The sequence below is a fragment of the Etheostoma cragini genome, chromosome 2 (genome assembly GCF_013103735.1).
Source record: "Etheostoma cragini isolate CJK2018 chromosome 2, CSU_Ecrag_1.0, whole genome shotgun sequence".
NCBI lineage: Eukaryota > Metazoa > Chordata > Actinopteri > Perciformes > Percidae > Etheostoma > Etheostoma cragini.
Window position 1 is genome coordinate 13,283,930 of NC_048408.1, and position 19,569 is coordinate 13,303,498.

Genomic DNA, 19,569 nt, shown 5'->3' on the forward strand with positions numbered 1-19,569 from the left:
CTAGAAAACAAAACCCCCAAAGGATAAAGGCCTAAACAGCAGCAAAATAATTACACAAAACTCTTTGAATGTTGAAAAAACATCCTGACAAAGAGATAAAATATTGAACCCCATTTTCAGCTTGTATTAAAATCCGTCCTGAGTGATCCGATCACAAGTGGACAGCTCTAAGTACAAGTGTGAATCTATTCAGGACACATTGAGATCCAATCACTCAGACAACATTCACAGGGGGACTGGGTGACATATAACCACATTCTTTCAGCAGTATGTACGTGTATGGGTCCTGGGCCACATTAAAAAATTATAATATCTTTTTTTTTTTTTTTCTAAAATATTTTTTTCTAAAATATTCACGAATATGTAGGAAATTACTACAGACATTCAGGGCTTAAAGGATTTTGGCACTAGCCGGATCTCTGGTGTGCGGGCGTGAAGAAAAATAAATAAATAAATCTGGGAATTCGCATGCAGTTTTATATTTTCTAGTCAATTGATTTCACTTACCAATACGAGAGGAACGGAACTCTAACTAACGCAGAACCCAAAGTACTCGGGCCCACATGGGATTTGTTTTTGATCCGCTAGGTTTAACCAATCATTGAACTTCCACCTACAAATGAAACGAGTTCTAGCCAATCAGAAGAAAAGTAAGGCGGGACCTTGCCAAAGAGTGAGCGTACGGTGTGTGGTCTCCGTGGTAACGCGGCTAAAAAAATGTAGATACAGCTTTACTTGAGAAAAGAGTTGGGCATGAACAGAGGACAAGAGGAAAAGGGTGGAGACGGGAAGCCGTTTAGCACTTGGTGCCTCACATTGAGCACCCAGCTGTACGGTGATCAGGTCACCCAGGACAGATTTTAAAACCAGGTGGAAACTCACTATAAAATACAATTTATTAAATGTGTCAGAATAAATGTTACCCTACCTGCCATAGGAGTGCTCTGAGCAGTATTCTCATAAGTGCCAGCTTTTGACTTGGCCAGGAGGGCCTTTTCTGCCCTTTCATTGTCCAGCATGGCATTCTTGTTGGCAGCTGCCTTCTTAGCATCTAGCTTTTTTTGCCTGCAAGACTTGGCGGGCTCTGCAAGCATGCGCACTTGACGACGGAAGGCACTGAGGACTTGGATGGCGCCTGTCTTGATTTTCTCCTGCTGACCCTCCTCACTGCCAAATTCATCAGTGTTGGAAGCCTTGTAAAGAGGCAGTACATGGAGCTGCTCATCCTCTGGTATCTTTGTAATGTCTCGGTTATCCTCACTTGTTAATGTACACACCTGGAAAAACAGGGTGAGGTTAACACGTTTTGTTGGGGATGTCACATCAAATAAGAAATCTACTTTTGTTATTCCCATAACTGTTTTAAAGCCGCACTTCAATGGGACATAGCTCAAAGTACAGTCTTTCTATATCTATTTCATTCTCAAACAAATACAACATACTTGGAAAAATAAACGTTTCCCAGTTTTTGCTTACCACAGTGCTGCCTCCCTGCATGTTGTGGAGGTCTCTGTGAGCGTGGGCACAGAAGTCTAGACAGGCAGTGACCCCAGAGAAAGGACGCCCCTCTTTGAGCCCCAGGCGGCAATCTGTTGCTCTGTGTTCATGTTCCACCTGTGTCCAGGAACAGCAGGAGGTACATTACCATGTAGATATTTTAAGAAAAAAACCCATGCACAGTGTACTATTTTTGGTAATGTGTGCAAGTTGCATCACTCACATGTTTACATGTGACTTAAAACCATGCTAGGCTTAGATTTGATCTGAAAATCAATTATACCTTTGAGAACTTGACATTTTTTTAAATTTGTATTATACATGTTTTATAGTAAAAATTAAATTAAATATAAATAAAGTGTCTAAATATACACACCTGGTTTCCATAAGCGTCAGGTGCCAATGTTTTATACAAGGGACCCAATAAGGTTGCTAAATTTTGAAAGTTGTGCTCCAGTTTCTCTTCCTGAAAGACAGAAAATAGCAGATAATATTTAGTACCTTAATTGGCATATTAGAATAACGTTACCATGGTGCATGTATACCTCTTTCATATCATCTCCTAGTAGTCGGAATTTTCTTGGGATTTTACTCCGGGCAAACTTGCAGCCGTTGTAGTACATACTCCAGGAGCAGCCAAAGGAGAAGGATGCTCCACAATTGTCAGGATTTAACCCTTGGCATGCACAGGTCCTCCTAAAGAGTGATTCAATTCAGAATGTATTAATATAGGTTAATTCAGTATGAGACAAAGTTGATGACTAAGGATCAAACTGGGAACTGGTACCCAAAGTTTAAATTGATGCAAAGAAAAAAAGAAAACTCAACTCAAAAGCTTTTAAAATATTTTAACCAAGAACCAACATACCTCTTCTGTGTTTGGTTAAAAAAAAAAAAAAACTACTGTAGCCCACTTGGCCAGACTTAAGTTCTGTAGTGCTGTCACTTACTCCTCATTGATAGCACATCGTCTCTGGGTGAGGGCTCCATGCTTTGTTAGAGTTTCACGTAGCTCACTGTAGAGTTGGTCAGCCAAGCTGGGCAGGATGCCCTCCCAGACCAGAATAACTACAATGATGCAGGCGGTCTCACATTTGTGACCAGTGCGTTCCCGCACCAACACCAGTAGCTTTTCTTCCACACTGGATCGACGAATCACCTTAAAAGTGACAGGTATACAAATTTGTGGACATGCAGATATTTGAGGCGTACACCAGGCCAGCTGATATGTTTGTTTCTCAAATGAAATATACAAAAGTGGTTCTTACCCATTTAGCTATGGGGCACCCTTGCGTACTTTTTCCTTCCTTGCCGGTGTATAGTACTTTCTCAATCCTGATGGCGCGACCAATAAGACCAGACCTTCAATGCAGAATAGAGACATTAAAGTAAATAAAATAGTAAACAGTGGTTATTTAAAACAGTCTATGTTTACAGTCATTTTTCAAAAGGTCAAATTTGTGGCTACCTTTTTTCCATCTTCTCCCGTATACCTGCAACACTTGGTGCTGACCCCAAGTGAGTGTAGTATGGGCCTTCATCTTTCTCACTGATTTGTTCTAAATATTATAAAGGAACATACATTAATATTTACACAACAACTGATCAAACATATTTCAGAACCAACAACTTGAGACTCACCAACACAGTGGCAGGATGCAATGTCGTATTGTGTTTTCATGGGTGTGTCCAGTAGATTCTTTATAGGGGTATCCAATAGCTTCATGGGAGAGTCCATAAAGTTTTGTAAGAGGTGTTCCTTCTTAGGGGTCAAATCAGGTGTTTTTTTTTTAGCTACAGCGGCTGGGGCAGCTGCTGATGATTCTACTTCAGAGAGGTCAGTGTTGGTTGACAGGATTGTGACAGGCCCAGAAGATTCCACCTTGACTTTATTTAAAGAATTGACGACAAGGGATTTCTTCTCAAACACAGGTGAAAGCTGGTACTGCCTCAGGCTTTGTTCCATGGAGGCCAAGATGTTACCCTGCCCCTGCCTTCGCTCGCATAGGGGTGGTTGATACTCCTGCTTGACTTGAACTCCACCTATGCCTGCCTCTTGCATCTGTAACTGCTGCTCCTGCTGCTGCTGTGAACACGGCAGCTCAAATCTGGGTCCGTTTTCCATTTTCACAGCTCTGAGACCATGTTTGGGGACACTAGTGCTCTGAAGGGGATGAGGAGGGCCCTGGCGCTCCTTCCTTTGTAACAGGTGCATTCGCAGAGCTGCATTGGGACCCACAGGTGCTGGAGGTAGTCGAGGTCCTCTTTGGAACTGAGTGCATGATATCTTCAGCTGCTGTTCAGCGTCATGATACATCTGTGTTGATACCTGTTGGTTTAACGCGCCTTGTGGTAAGTGAGGTTGTGAGTGTATAGAGGTCTGGGAGAAGTCTGCATGGTTGGGCTGGTGACTGTGGTTGTTAGGCCGCTGTGGTTGAAATTGCTTGAGGTTACTGCTGCCTGAGTTTGGTGGAAACTGCCTTTGAAGTTGTTGAAGCTGTTGCATCTCTGTTGTGTTACTGTAACTGAATGTTGCATGGTCACTGTGCTGGGTGTGTTGGTTGTTGGATTGAGCGGAATTGTTTCTAAGAGGCTGATTGGGTTGATGCTGCTGCTGACTTGGCTGACTGCGAGGTCTATAATCAGGAGAGTTGAGTTGCTGCCCCTCAAATTGCGGTGGGTGGGACAGTGGACGTTGAAGATGACAGTGCTCTTGTTGTTGCTGCTGTTGCTGTGATGGTAAAAAACCAGGAGTCAGTATATCCTGCAGATCAGGGTCTTCAGATAAGTGCTCTGACTGCATGTGGGTGTGGTAGCGGCTGTCTGCCTGCTGATCTTGGCGCAAATTACGCTGCTCAGAAATTTTCTGGGGTAGAGGATGCCGCATTTGAGGGGCTTTCAAATTTGATTGCCACTCAGGGGCAGTGCTGTTCTGGGCTGGAGCACAGTGTGTTTGGGCTGGGAGACAGTCTTGTTGTTGCTGCTGGAAGTTGTTAGACCCCTGGCTGCTATCTGTGAAACCTGCCTGTGTCTGGAATCTTTGTGCTGGATTTGGCTCCAGCATCTGGCAGTGAACCTGGGGGGTAGCTGCCTGCTGCTCTGACTGTGGCTTAGCAGGGATGCCCCTCCACATGTCCTGCTCTTGAGCCTTGGATGAAGAGCCACTCGCTGGTTGCTGCTGGGAATGTGAAGAATTCTGATCTACCCAGCCTCTCTGGTGGGAAGTTGAACCTGACAAGTTGGCTTTCTGCTGAGATGTGTTCGCCATCCCGTTTTCTAACCCATGACATGGCTGCTGGAGACTGGGCCCCAGGGGTCTTGTACTGTCAGCTCCATGTGAGTTCCCAGCATTTTGTTTAAAGGTCTGGGGTTGAAGACCATACTGCTGGCCCCTGTCAGTGCCATGGCGCTGATGCTGACCAGACCTGGTTTCTTCACTTTGTATCCCAGAGTTTGGAAAGGTTCCATATCCACCTGTCTCTTCTGCCTGTAAAGGAGCATTGCGATCCAGAAAAGAGTTCTGGTTAAACTCTTGGTTGGCCTTCGCATACATATCTTGAGGATTTGTGTCCTCTGGATAGCACCGTGGCCCATTTTGATGTTGTTGTGAGCTATTGGCAGGTGAGATCATGCCAGGCCGCTGACCTAGAGTCAGCTCCTGACCAGGGTAAGATGGTGGCCGCTGCTGATGCTGTTGCTGCTGGTGGTCTGCTTTAAAATTGTTTGAGTATCCATTCACTACATAGTTGACAGAGTTATAATTGTTGCCTCCTTCAACACTGCCCAATGCGCCAGGCTGCTGTTGCTGTGAGTCGGGCATCTGAGCTGAATTGGGCAATCCTGAGATTAAAGTGGGGGGTTGAGCACCTTCACTGGACAGTTTATTTGCCAGTGAACCATTTCCAGCATTTAGCTGTGGCCCAGATGTTTGTGGTGTGATTAACACTTGCTCAGGATAATACTGAGACAAGGTTTTCTCTAAAAGATCACCTGGAGTGCTTTCTATGGTTGAGGGAGGTGATACAGCACCGTTTGGAATCAAAACTTGTTTATTCCTTGGTAGACAGAAAATATCTCCATTAGAATAATTACAGTTCCTCTTGTCTAACTTAATCTCTGTCTGTGGGGTATTGCATTCAAACTCTGTTGCCTTTGTCATCTCAGGAAAGCTATCCACCAAACTGGAGCTCATGTCATCATTTCTTTTAATCTCAGAATCTACTTTAAGTTTCTTCGGCTGTTGAACCAGTAAGGACTGCTCAACGAGTGCATGCTTCAACTCTCCATTTATCAATTCTCCATTCATCACATAGGATCCTTGATCAAACAGCCCATGTATTGAAGCAGGACTGTTACTGTTCTCCCTGTTCCTCTTTATGGAGTTGACTACTGCGCTGGGCTTGTAATGGTTCCAGTTTGTATCCCCAGTGATCTGCAGAGAATCTCTCTCTGAAGACTGGCCTCCATTCTGGAGTTTGTGAGAGATGTTGCGAGATGTGCCAAATTGTGCTAATATCAGACTTTCTTCCGTCTCATGTCTGGTCTGTTCTGTTTCCATCTGGCCTGTTCAGAGTCCATCCACAGGGCTGCCCTCTGTCCGTCCTGCAGGGCAGAAAGAGAGAAATGTTTGGTCACATCATTAGTTATGTGTTTAAATACTAAAATATTAAAGAAAGACCCAGATGTGGAAAGAAACTTAACATGGTCAAATGATGTTCCAGTGACAAACATCTAACTTCATCAACATGTTTGAGTTCTGTTTGCTTCAATAATGGAATATTTCTTAGACAAATATAGTGTGGAAAAAAGAAACACTAGGAACAGTGACAATTGATTGAAGGTCTTAGGATGCAAGAGTAATGTCCCAGATGGTAGATGGGAGGAGGAGTTGGCTGCTCATCAGCTGCTAAGTCGCCATATTCCTCACCCTGAACACATTGTAATGTCAAATATGCAAATACAACTCAGTTCTCAAGTTTGAGGCCTTTTGTTATCAGGGCTAAACTCTAGCATAGTGAGCTTTGTGCCATGAACCTATAATGAGTACAGACTATAAACTCACCCCCACAAATGTTTCCCACACTAACATACTTATCCTGATAACGTTCTTTGTTTAATGTTTTTCAACTCTGATTTAAGTACATTTTATTAGTTGTTGGAGCTCCAAGGATAAATGTAAAAACCTCCAAATAAGAGTTTGGTAGCAACATATGGGTGAATATGTCAGATGGTAATGGTAATCTCTGCTTTGTCAGGTTTCAGCTGATATTTAAATGTAGTTTTTTGGCCAAACTGTGAGAAGAGTAAGCTTTTAATTGGTATATCTTGTAATGTTCACTGTGGGTCTAGTAAAAATAAAGGTGATGGAAAAGTATGGAAAATAAGTTCTCTACAGAAGGTTGAGAAGAAAACTGAGCTTATGGTTTCATTGTTGCTTTCCCTGTACACTTTCTCTTCGCCCAAAACATATACCAGTGATTCCAGTCAAACATTGATTTGTGGCTGCCTCCCTCAATTTTTAATGCATGTCACAGCTGCATCTGCAAAACAATTGCAGTGCGCAGGCACAAAGAGCCGTAGTCTAATCCTTCATAATTATAAGCAACTCTCCTCCAGATGCTAAAGGAATGGGATAAGCACCATGAGGGGCCCAGATTCAGTGTTAAAGTAAATAAGTGTTGAGCATTAAAGCTGGAGAGATACCGATTGTACTAATTAGATTCATGGTCGGCAAGGGGTGAAGGGAGTTCAAATGTCCTTTTTACAGGATATTACAAATAAAGGTTTGTCCTCATTGTCACTTTTAAATTTGCGTCAAAGAAAGTATAGTTACATGTATCTTGCATACATTTTATTTACCTGATTTTGACTCTTCACTGGCCTAAAAAAGAGAGACACACTTGCTCTTATTTTTAAGTTTCTGTTCAGCCTGTCGTAATCAATGTAAAATGCAATATATGCAGCCCCCTGTTTAAACAAGCCGTGCTTGTCCTCGAACATTATATTTCTACGTAGGTCAAAGGCAAGAAAACATGCATTTTTCCTGACTTTAATAGGTATCTTAAGGTTTTGTCCGCCTGCGCACAAGCATCCTATAGCCACAACAACCCTCTATTGAATGAACACACTTACAGAAATTTGGAAGACTTCTTACTGTTACTGTTATACTGTTATATAATACCTCATAGGACACTGGAATCTGTGCAATTTCATTTCATACAGTGCAATATTTAATATATTAACCTTTTCATTTCATTACTGTGCAATATTTATTTATTTATTATTAGTACTTCATCATTTCATTTCATCACTGTGCAATATTATTTATTAATTTGTTTACACTTATCTACTTTTACATAATGTGCTTTCAAAGCTATTTTATATATGTATACAGTGGCTCTTCGGACTCAGGACTGTGCGACCCAGCACCCCCCGCCCCTCTCTTTTTTCTCTGCACTACCTTTACTTTATATCTTTGACTTTATATTTTTGATATTTTATATTGTTATCTTAAAGCTGTAAAGGGATAGCTTCAATCTTGTTGCACAGGTAACGTGTACTTGTGTATAATGACAATAAAGGCATTCTATTCTAAAGAAGCATTTTCTTGTACCTCAGATCATTTTTCACACTTCATGACTTTTGTTAAAAAATGTGGGGACAGCTTAAAATATGTTTTTGTGAACGGATTGGCACACCATGGTGTCTACTGTAAAATGTGTTCATCAAGGCAATTTAGATTTGTTTAAGTTAAAAAGACTTCCTGCTTTATGTTCTCTGACATTTAGGTCAGCAAAACACTCTGTATGTACTTAAAATAAGTAAATAATGTCCTTGGAGCTCTGATTGAAGCTAGGGTCACAACTGTCGGCTGCTATGGTAAAGTTCAGAGAAATATGCTATACAACCTTTGAAAACATAATTGGATCCAGCTTTAAATTCCCACAAAAGCACTCCTGTTAATGCAAACCTACTATAGGCTTACTATAGGTACCATATGATGTTGGTGGGGGGGAGAAGAACTAGCTAAATATTTGAGGTACTATGGCATGTTTCATTTGGAATGATCATGCTCCATCATTAGGCCTGATTATCACATCTGGAAGCAGTTACTGCTGCTTATGATTCTGGCAGTCTTCATATGACATGTTTAATCCAAAGTCTGATAACCCTTTTTTGAAAAATGTTTGTATACGTACAGTATCCATTTCAACCACAACATGCATGGCCTTTTAAAGAAAAGCCATCTATTAATCATGTACATTGTTTCACAATGTCAGCGAATGACTATAAACAAATGTCAGGTTCAGTGAGTCAAAAATAAAAGTGAATTAGATTTTACCGTACAGATGGGTCGTATGATATTATATTCAGCTACACAAATGAGTAGTATTTATTTCAGATTGGTCTTTCAACCAGAAACACATTTCAGTTTCATAGACTTGGATACTAATATACTGTGCACTTACAGAGACAGTATTTAGAATCAGGTTGCTCTATGTCCTTAAGCACAATGTCCAAACTGGTTGATGATTGAGAGAAAAAAAAAGGAACTCTGTTGCAACTGTGGCCCACTCGACCGTCTGGACCAAGACTGCCTAAACAGGAAACTGTCAGGCCGAGCTCTGCCCAAGCAGGCGAACTGGTCTACATAATGATCTACTCTGTCAATCACCCCTCCAGGACATTAGCACCCTGCAGACACCCAAAGTTAGCGTGCTAAATCTTCGACTAACGAGCCAAGCTGTTACAAGGGTGTCTGGAAGCTCCCACCGTTGTCACAACAGAGAAGCCAGCTGCCTGTTAGCAGGTGAAAGAGGGAAGCAGCGCACCAAAAAACAAAGACAGCTCTCAGGTCAATGGCTGAGGAAAAGAGCCCAAAAGAGCGAGTGAAAAGCTTGCATCCCGAATGTTAACTCAAAAAAAAAATACAATTACAAAAACCTGTCCTGCCTTGTTGATGGAAATATATGTTTAAACATTATCCGATAGGGTTTTGTAAGGAAGCCAGAAGAATAGAGAAGTTCAGAGCAGGCAACCCCTCATTTAGACAACAAAAAGACAAAACTAGCTTTTTACAAACTAGATTACTTGAATAGATCTAGTTCAGATAAATGGTTAGAAGGATTACATAGAATTATATGGTAATGTTGGATTTGAAAATGCTCACAAGGTTCCATTATTTAATGGCTTTAAGGGAATTATTTCTTTCCTTCTTGTCAGACTACAGAATGTCATCTTAGAACTGGGCCAATGTAATTCAAATGTAAATAATAATTCCTTCAAATTCAATAGGCTGTCGGCGCTCGGGCCCTAAATAGCGAAAGACAATGTAACACTTATTCCACTAAAAGCAAGGGTACACAATTTGTGTGGGTGCCTCATTAGTTAGATTGAGGCAGCACTGGAACCTGAAGATGAAGCGTCTCGGGCAACAAGTTGCAGAGCTAATCTCCCGTTTGCTGCTGTCAGATAGAGATATAAAGTGCCACAGCGGGACACTATCACCAGCATTGTAATCAAAAGTGACACTGAGCTTCTTTACGATTATGTCAAAGTTATTAAAATTGAAATGTGTTATTTTGATAAATGAGTGTGAGAAAACCCTGTGGGAGTTGTGAAACGTGCTCGGCTCCGTTTGATGAATGGCAAATGGTCTTTGCATCCCGGAGGCGTCTTTATTTAAACATTTAGATGTTGTGTCTGTGGCAAATCTGCTGATTTTATGATTTGCTGTTTGAGTCATGTTTGGTTTCTGTGTTGCTTCTTATCACGAAATGAAGAGGATGAAATGACACAAGGTGATTATGATTGGTCTCAGACTGAATTATGTGCAGAGCAGTGCAAACTTTACAAGGTAATGTATCAGTCTTGATTGCAGTGTTGCAAATTCAGCTAGGAAAATGACTGACAATGATTAACACTGTCTCCTTGCCAACAATTTACTTAATCAATATTTCCCCCTGGGTTTGTAATTTAGGCTTAAATATTTACTAAAAATATAGCTTCACGAAGTTCTGTACAATCTATCAATGTATACAGAATATAGCTTTATACACAAATTAGGAAATAAAAACATTTTTGCAGTACACTCTGCACTCACCATAGGAACATCAATTTAGGTATGTTTGGTCAGGGGAAAAAGGATCTTAAAGAAGTAACCTAATGCTCCCACCTCTCTGAACTCTTTCACATACAAAGCATTGGAGCCCTGCAAACGTAACAATGAGGTCAGGGGTTGAATACCACTTCCCGACACCATGTAACTATTCCTTTGTTTTGTCTGGCCCTTAGTGCAATCTGAAAATCAGTAACTAAGTCAAGAGGTGAAAACTGGCGCTAAGCTGCTTTTAGTGCAGCTCCATTCCTGCGGGACACACCGGGGTTTACAAAGGATCGAACGGAGCCAAGCAGCTTGTCACAGTTGGATACACCCACACTGACAACAAAAAAAATCTTTGCAAACCCAGAACAAAGCCAGGGATCCCAGCTGAGTGTGCGTGCGCCTGTTAGTGCACAAACATATAAACACACACACACACCAATTATACAATGTAAGTCCAACTTTGACAGTGCTTGCTTTAAGACATATGTAGTTTTGGCTGCATTCTCTCGGACGTAATTCACAGGGAGATCTATTTTTGCTCCGGAAGTAGAGTGCTAAACCAAACCAGAGGCACAGCCTTGTAGTGGCTTTGGTGTGGATGCCTGTTGGAAGTTACAATGCTTTGATCTATTTTAGTTTTTCTTTTTAGTAGCTAATGTCCACCAGGGAAATGAGAACACTGTTTCAGTTTAAAACTCAACTTGGTTGGCTTGAGCTGCATTCCAAAAGCTTTCTTTTCCTCCAGAAGTTAATTTCTTTGTTGTTTGGCTTTCCTCCCTCTCCCACAGCCTCACCTCCAGACCTCTGCCCTGTAATTACACTTACTGGTCCCTCTGTACTTCTGTCTGATATCATCTACTTCCCCCCTTTGTCTATCATTTAGCCTGTACAGTCATGAACGTGTCGAGTAAGCGCTGTTGTAGTCACTGTCACACTGTCACACCATAGTTATTGCCTCTACAAGTCTAGATCCACGACGTTCCACTTTAAGGATTGCTCCAGTGCTGCAGGAAATTCCGCCAGATGCATGTCTTTTTGACAATATCCGTCTCCTAAAGCTTTGTTTGTGTTGGAATTTTAAACTCTGGTGGATCGATGAGGACTATGGTGAACTGCTTCTTAGATCTCTGCATAGCAAATTGACACAGCTAGCTAATCTGTCCATTCTGAGTTTTCTGTTGCACAACTAAAACAACTTTTGAACGTACACATGTTCCACTAAAACAAGTTCCTTCCCAAAGCAAGTTTTTCTCCCATCCCATGTGACGTAGCCAGACCCTCCTCTGCAGCGGTTGGAGGATGGTCTGGCCTCTGTAGCTATGTATATGCTGGCAATAATAGATGGTCAGTTGCTTTAGTACTTTGAAGCCTGGGGCTATGAGTGGACTCTTGGACACAGTGTGACCAGTGTTGTAAAACAATGGACACAGTTTGCACAAGAGTCATTTAAGGCTGACAGTTAATGCACATGACAGTAGATCCTTATTTTAACAATTAAGTGCCTTGTTTTTAATATAGCTTTGCTTTACCTAATGGAACTTTTTGTTTCCGTTTGTCCATCAAATCGCTAAAAATATCTTCAAACTATAATAGAAAAATTAAGCTACAGACCATAGGAATTTTGGATATTTAGGCCTTTTCATCTGTTTCTCTGTCACTAATGTAACAAACTTTAATTAACCAGACTTACACTGTGTTTTTGTTATTCTCAGAGAGTGTCAGTGAAATATGAGAGCAGCCATAGTAGATGGGATCTATTGGCGTGACTTGGCAGCCGTGTGGGACATTCACCCCTAATGACAGCTGCTGGGAAACTCGGGTCTCTGCAGGTTGAGATCTCTAAGTCAGCTAGAAAAAAAAAGTCCTGCTGAATGGGTCACGCAGAAGCGCCGTAAATCAAAGACACACTTGCCAAGCCACAGCATTGTTTTGCAAAATAGTCCCAAGAATAAGCCATAATTTCAAGTGTACATTTCCCTTTCTTTGGTGATTTGGGACCAATCACATTTTCCTGTTTGTTAGATAAGAACATGCAGCACGCAACCAGTCCGGAGATTATAAATTATTCAGAGTTCTTTTGAAAAGGTAAAACCTGCATGCCTCATGAACTAAGTTATATCAAAGTCTGTGTGTGTGTGTGTGTGTGTGTGTGTGTATATATATATATATATAGTTACTTATATTAATATAACTAATATTCATAACATCACCTAGATATTATAATTGTAACTAGTAACTTCACTATTACACACAATGCTAATGCTATAACAACAACAACATTGAACCAACTGGCTTTGTAAGTGGTTTAACGGTGTGAACACTTTACTATCAACTTGTCCAATATCAAAACTGTTGCATACTATTCATACCAACTTTGCTAGTCATTTAGACACTGGACCCACAGAATTGTACCAATAATACAAACTGAAAACTAGTCCTGATATTTGTTTCATATGACTCAGACTTGTATTTAATTGCATACAAAAGTATCAATATTAATGTAATTTAGTAATGTTTTTTAAATGTCTTAGACCTCCACCAAGGCTTCCCCTATCTCTCAATGTTCATGTAGTGTACTTTTCCCAGTCAGGAACAAATGTCCTACACTGCATGAATGTAGCACAAACGCCCTATCTCACAATGTTAACAAAAGTAAGAAATAGTTTGTGTATCTGCACTGTCATTTGGATCCAAAATTGAATGGAAATAATAAACCGTGTTTGTTTATAACATAATTTTTGGTAATGGATATTCAGTGTCAAAATGTAGAAATACTGCAATGTATGGTGACAGACTGGAGTTAGACGGTTCAGACTGCACCAGCAGAGCAGCGAGTGAAACCTCATCCTTAGCAACCCTTACCAGTGTAATTAGGTCAGATGACTTGCATTCTAGTGTTTTAAATCCCCTCTGTAAATATAGAGCCGGACCTGCTGCACCATGCACCTCATGACCTCTGACAACATTTTCACAACTCTGCATTCCAGCTGGCTACTTAAACAACAAAGTTGTAGGCTCTAAAAACAATTCAGAATCTCTTTAAGATCATTTTTAAATCTAAGACTCAATTGTTACAATGGTCATTGGAGTCCTGGCACTTAATCATGCATCCTACACCTTTAAGCTAAGTGTTATGGGTCTGGTTTCTGATTGCATATCAATGAACAGCCTGCAACATCTCAGCAACATTATGGAGGACTCTTTATGTACACAAATTTGCCTGATTTCAGGCAGTGTTTAATTATTCCTTTAGACATCCGTGTAGACATTTTGAATAATGACAGTTCATGACATATGGCAAGCACATGAACTGAGTGTGGTGACTGACAGTAGGGAGGGCAGGGGAAAGGGGGGGACTGGAAAGTCTGAAAGGTCAGAACACACCAAGTCATAAAGTACAAAGTAAAGTGCAAGTAGTATGTGTTGTTCCTGACTGCTGTTACTAATAGGAAAGAAGTTAATTCATGTTCTTTGTCTCCCTGAGTCTCAGTCAGGCACCTCACACTTGGGATTTAGGTCACATGTCACGCTCATACAGTGCTTCCAATGCACCTCACATGGTTGCTCGTTCCATCAATACATCAGTCTTAACATTTGACACTCTCCACCCTGGCTAAGAAACAAAAGACCCCTGTGTCTACAGTCATTTTTACAATCCTTCAAATGTACATGCTAAACAGATCCTTGTGTCATTTAGTTTTCCACAAAAACTAATAGATTTTTTCTCAGTGTGTATTTTTATTTCTGTATTTTTATGTTCTCTTTAATCTATCTTCTGTTTGTTGTTTTGGGTGCCCATATATGTTGAAAGGTCGGGCTTTGTGCAATAAAGAATCTATCCATTTGTATTGCTAACGTCCGGCTAGATCTTGTTGCTTTTCTTTCACACAATCAACCTTAGCAACATGTGAGATCTACACTCTCAGAAATTGTCTTAACAAATTCAACATGAAAGGGAAAATCCTGCACAAAACCTAGATAAAAGATCACACACATACCTATGTTGTTTTTACTCTTTATGCTAAGCTAACGGACGGCTGGTTATAGCTTCATATTTACCATCCAGACATAAGAGTCGTATCGATGTTCTCATCTAACTCAACAACTAATCAAATTGCCAGAATGTATAACTATTCCTTTAAGACTGCAATATAACTTGAAATATTAAAGGTTAACATTGTTTTAATTCATGGTCGTGCACCAACTTTGACTGATAAAAGGCTTTCCCTAAAGGTTGATACATCTGTCTCAGGTTTGGGGAATAGACAGCTTCTGTTTTAAATTAGGATGTGTTGATCTTCTGTATTGGTCACTGAAGGGATGCAGACACGTGAAAGTTATGCAGGAATGCAAAAAGCTTGAGGTTCTGATGTGGCTCATGCTGCTTTCATTAATAACAAAGGCCGCTGCATGAGAAGGGACGCTGACTTGGCAATGTACAACCTCAGGTCTAGTTTTTCTGTCAGGTGCTGTTTCCTGTTGATGCTCACTGTGGCCTAATCACTACATTGTGACGTAAATACGGCTGCATCACATGACAGCCTAGAGCAACAGTTCTATTTTTATTTCCTTTTCTATGCTTTCCTCTCCCTTCATAGTTGACCAAAAACAGTGCAGCTCTGCAGGTACAATCAGAAATTGAATGCAGATGAAAAAATAACCCACTCTTTCAATTAAATATTACACATTGGAAAATCTCCTTACATGACAGTGGGTTGCAATGTAGCAGTTACATTTATATTATCTAGTCCATCTTTTCCAAAGTGTTGGATTTTTAGGGAAGTATGTATGTTGGCAAATGCAAGAGCATGCTATTCAGTATCATCTATGAATCTGGAGACAAGATTAAGAGATTGTAGCAGAAGAACTGAGGGCATACACTTCTGTTTGTAATTTCTAGAGAGCCTCCTCCCCCTCCCTAAGAAGGGATCTGTACAAACTACATTGTTCTTTATGTCTAATGCAAGACAGATGTGCCCGACTTGTGGAGAGTCCCACTGCGGTTTCTGTGCTTCCACAGCTTTTTGTCTCATTGCCTTCTCTTACTGTATTGTGACATATTTTACGTCACTACAGCATTATTTGATTAAGATAATTGCTTAGTATTATGTCATCCATTTTTATTTATTTAGACAGCAGTAAATGACCCAAGAAAGTAGAAATGCACAAGTATCAGTTTAAATGTTTTTGGAATACGGATACAAATATGTTACTTGTGAAATTATAATGTGTATAATCATTTGCTATGGTTATAAATTATACACCTGTTCTGGAAATCTAAAGCCTCAATTCTTACGAGTACAAATTGTATTATATTACTTGAGCCTACACACAATCTTCAAAGAAATATAGATACATTTTCAGATTTATCTTTCCGCTAAGGAGTTTCGAGAAAACTTAGTTTTGATTATGAGAAGTTAAACTGGTGATTTGTGATTCATGGATAGAGTGCTGGACCCAAGGGTCTCAGTGTGGACTGTGCACCTTTTTTCTGTAAAGACAATACATCAAATACTCAACCTGGACAGAGTTAAGCTGAAAACAACCTACAATGATGCAGCTGGAGAGTAAAGCTGAAAGACAAAACTGGAATAACGCATTGTGTATAAGGACAATAATAAGCAGTTCCTATTTGGTTAACTGGTCCAGCTCCCTCAAGGTAAAAAGATAAACGGACAGAGGGGAAAGATTAACTGGCACCATAATAATAAACTAAAAATAGTGCTCGTAGCCATAATTAAGATTAATGTCAACACTAGTCCAAGATTGTTTGATATTGTTGTACAGGGTTCAGTGGGCTCAGGGAGCAGTGGACAAGACACATAATATATTTACTCGTAAAGACTCAAGGTCTAAGGAATATAGGAGTCAGTGATTTGTGGAAACCTCTTAGGGACCCGAGGACATGACACGTTTTGTCGAGAATACTTTTCAGGGGCAAGGCTGCACTGGTTGAACTGCTGACAGTTTAAACTTCACACAGTTCATGTTGTGGATATAAAGCCCTTACGCTAAGGGACAAATACTTCAGAATCTGTCTCTTGAGATTTCTTATAAATAGAAAGGCAAATAGATAAAGGCAGTTCAAATTTTTTTGCGACCAAATCTTTTTATTTAAACAAATAAGCAAAAGTGCAAAACATTGGTCTAGATGACAATATACAGAAGAGTACACTACACATAACGAAGAATGCACAGTGCACCTTTCCCACAATCCTTTCTTGCGATCAAATGTTTCCACACTACTAAAACAAGCTGAGGAAATACAGGAAGGAGGGAGGTACAACAAAAACACAACAGCAGGAACAGTTTCTGCAGCTCACAAACAAGACACACAGAAACAGACACAAACAAGAGGCAAGGCAGTTTGATTTGTTGAAACAAATTTAAACATAGGTTTTGGTATGTTGTAAATATGATTGAATTTGAGGAGATTGCAATGCTATAATGTTTGCAGTGTTTAATTTCCGAGGAATACCGGATGAGTTAGGGAATATGAAGGAGGTTTGAGCCTCAGGTTAATAATAAAGGTGACAGAAATGTTCTTGAGGATGACATTGGTATGACTAACTCAACAGCCTTTGGCGTAACCCTGCCTCTGAAGGTTTGCGAAACAACTTGTTTAGCAGGTATTCTGGGGAAAATGCACTCACATGCAAAACATCATGCTGGTATTTGCTATTGTTTCTACTTAAATAAGTCTTAACTGTTCAGAAATGTAGCATTCTTCTAAAAGTCCTACTTAAGGTTGCTTGGTAATAACATATTTAAATTATAGTTTTTTTTTAAATTCTAAAACAAGAATGTTATAATTTGGCAAATACTGAAACTGGTTCAAACTGCTGATTACAGGCCACAGGATCATAGATCAAATCTATAAACCATCAGCCTTCCCTCTGAAACCATGTCTGTGAAACAGTGTCACTGCTCAGAGCCATTCACACGCATGTTGTGCAAGTGTAGACAGTGTGACAAAAGAGGTAAATCCTGATAGTACACAGCAGTTAAACGTTAGCCCAGATATGACTTCATAAACCTGTTAGTCCTAATTCTTCTTGCACAATCTGAAAAGTAAGTCTACCTAAGTAGTTAACACACAGAGTCTAAACCTTTTTGTTGTTCCTTCAAGCTGCATCACATGAAGACTCTAATTAAGAAATGGGCTTCTGAGCGTACAACCCCACTAACCTGCCCCCCCCCCCCCCCCCCCCCCCCCCCCCCCCCCCCCCCCCCCCCCCCCCCCCCAACCCCTCACAATGCTGCTCCTTCCAACCAGCTTGTCTCTTTTGCCCCTCTAACCCTTTGTATGCAGCGGTCAATATATCTGACTAACTTGATGAACTGTGCACAGAGCAAAGTTAATTTCTCTCAGAGTGCATGGTAGCCATGGTTACCATCTTATGAGCGCTCCAAAGCCCATCTGGTCTAAACATTACCCCGGCACGGCTGACTGCAGAATAGGCTGCTTTGCCGCGGTGTGCACATGTGCTTTATGCATTGATCCTGCCAGTAAATCAATAGGGCCACATAGTCAAGTTTACATGTGCACTTGTGTGGAATAACACCTTTACAATTGCAATTTAGAATTGTTTTAGAGCTTTACACCCTTCAAAATATAAGAAACTCTACACCGTCTCATCTTGAGCTACAGCATTAATTTTAGAGTCTTGCCAGAAAGCTGTTGTAGTGTGCTCTGTGTAGATATGGTAAGACAAGTCATACTTTATATTGACCTTTTCCTCTTCATTCATTCTCCCATCTGCTACAATATTTTAAAATTTGTAATTTCCCCACTGAGGATCAATAAACAGTATAAATTAAAAAATATATAAATTAATATGCCATGAAATGGAAGACTCTTACACTAAGCCAATTGATGAACAAACTCTGATTCCCGTGTTTCTTCAGTCAACCCTCGAGCCTGTGAGTCTTGGCATGTGATTAGTTCACAGGGCACATTTATTTAGCAGATATTTTCTTTCTGTTTGCAAGATTCACATCCAAACCAGGTTCCAAATAAACAGGAAGCGGAGGTGAAGGTAAACAGAGCAAATGTAAACATTATTGTAAGAGGGTAATTAAAACATGGCACACAACATGGCAGTGGAGGAATTCTAAATGGACTCAATAGCAGGGCTGAAGTCAGTTTATGGAAGACTGAGCTTCAGATAATGGTTTATTGTGAACAAAAAACAAAGCAAGTTTGGCAATCTCTAGTTTCTTTCTTCTTCTATTCATCAAACGTGAAGCCAAATATATATTGTAGTGTTGCCCAGAGTAACTTTGAATATATTTGCTCTGTCGCTTTTTTTCATATGGAAAGCAAATGTAGTTGTATTCTTTCCCTCGTTGGTTTCTGAGCAGCCGGACCTAAACCACTGTTGCTAAGCTCCCTCTTTCCCTCCACTGAGGGTGAGGCACGTGACTCTCATTGAATAGAAATCACAAATCCCCCTGAGAGAGGGACATTTTCTGTGATTCAGGGCTTTAGTGTAAGAATGTATAAAGTCTTCACTGCATTTCTTAAACGTTTAGATTTTAAACAATAATTATAGAGTTCTTAAACATGGTCCGTGAATTTTTTTTTGTTTACTTAAAGTGGAACTATTATGCTTTCCCATATTTCCTGTCATATCTATAATGTCATAATGTTGTATTTTCATGTTAAAACCTGGCCAAAACTTTAAATAATGTGAAAACGTATTTTAGAGAAATCCCCATGAGCTAAAATATTCAGATTTCCAACTGTCCTGAACGCTCCAGTTTGAACTGTTTTTTTCTACTCTCTGTCGGTACACGATCCGTCCTGCCTACACGATCCGTTCTGCGCATGCGCAAGATGTTCACGCATGCGCAGATGATAATTGTGTTTTACCCATAGACCGTATATTAACGGTCTATGGTTTTACCAGGCTTCACGACACTGCACGATCCGTCCTGCACATGCGCAAGATTTGTTGCAAAAA

General features: G+C 40.4%; 1 protein-coding gene across 3 annotated transcripts in view; it reads right to left on the minus strand.

The window, feature by feature from the left end:
- Positions 1–19,569, minus strand: part of tet2 (tet methylcytosine dioxygenase 2) — a 32,612-nt gene that overhangs the window by 4,097 nt on the left and 8,946 nt on the right. For all 3 annotated transcript variants that reach the window (XM_034860962.1, XM_034860954.1, XM_034860971.1), the window contains 8 exons: positions 3,139–6,099; positions 2,966–3,056; positions 2,766–2,859; positions 2,448–2,656; positions 2,043–2,193; positions 1,874–1,963; positions 1,477–1,614; positions 929–1,277 (listed from right to left, as the gene is read on the minus strand). In XM_034860962.1, coding sequence (XP_034716853.1) covers positions 929–1,277; positions 1,477–1,614; positions 1,874–1,963; positions 2,043–2,193; positions 2,448–2,656; positions 2,766–2,859; positions 2,966–3,056; positions 3,139–6,055 — 4,039 coding nt within the window. In that variant the 5' untranslated portion in view covers positions 6,056–6,099. The remainder of the gene's footprint in view (positions 1–928; positions 1,278–1,476; positions 1,615–1,873; positions 1,964–2,042; positions 2,194–2,447; positions 2,657–2,765; positions 2,860–2,965; positions 3,057–3,138; positions 6,100–19,569) is intronic.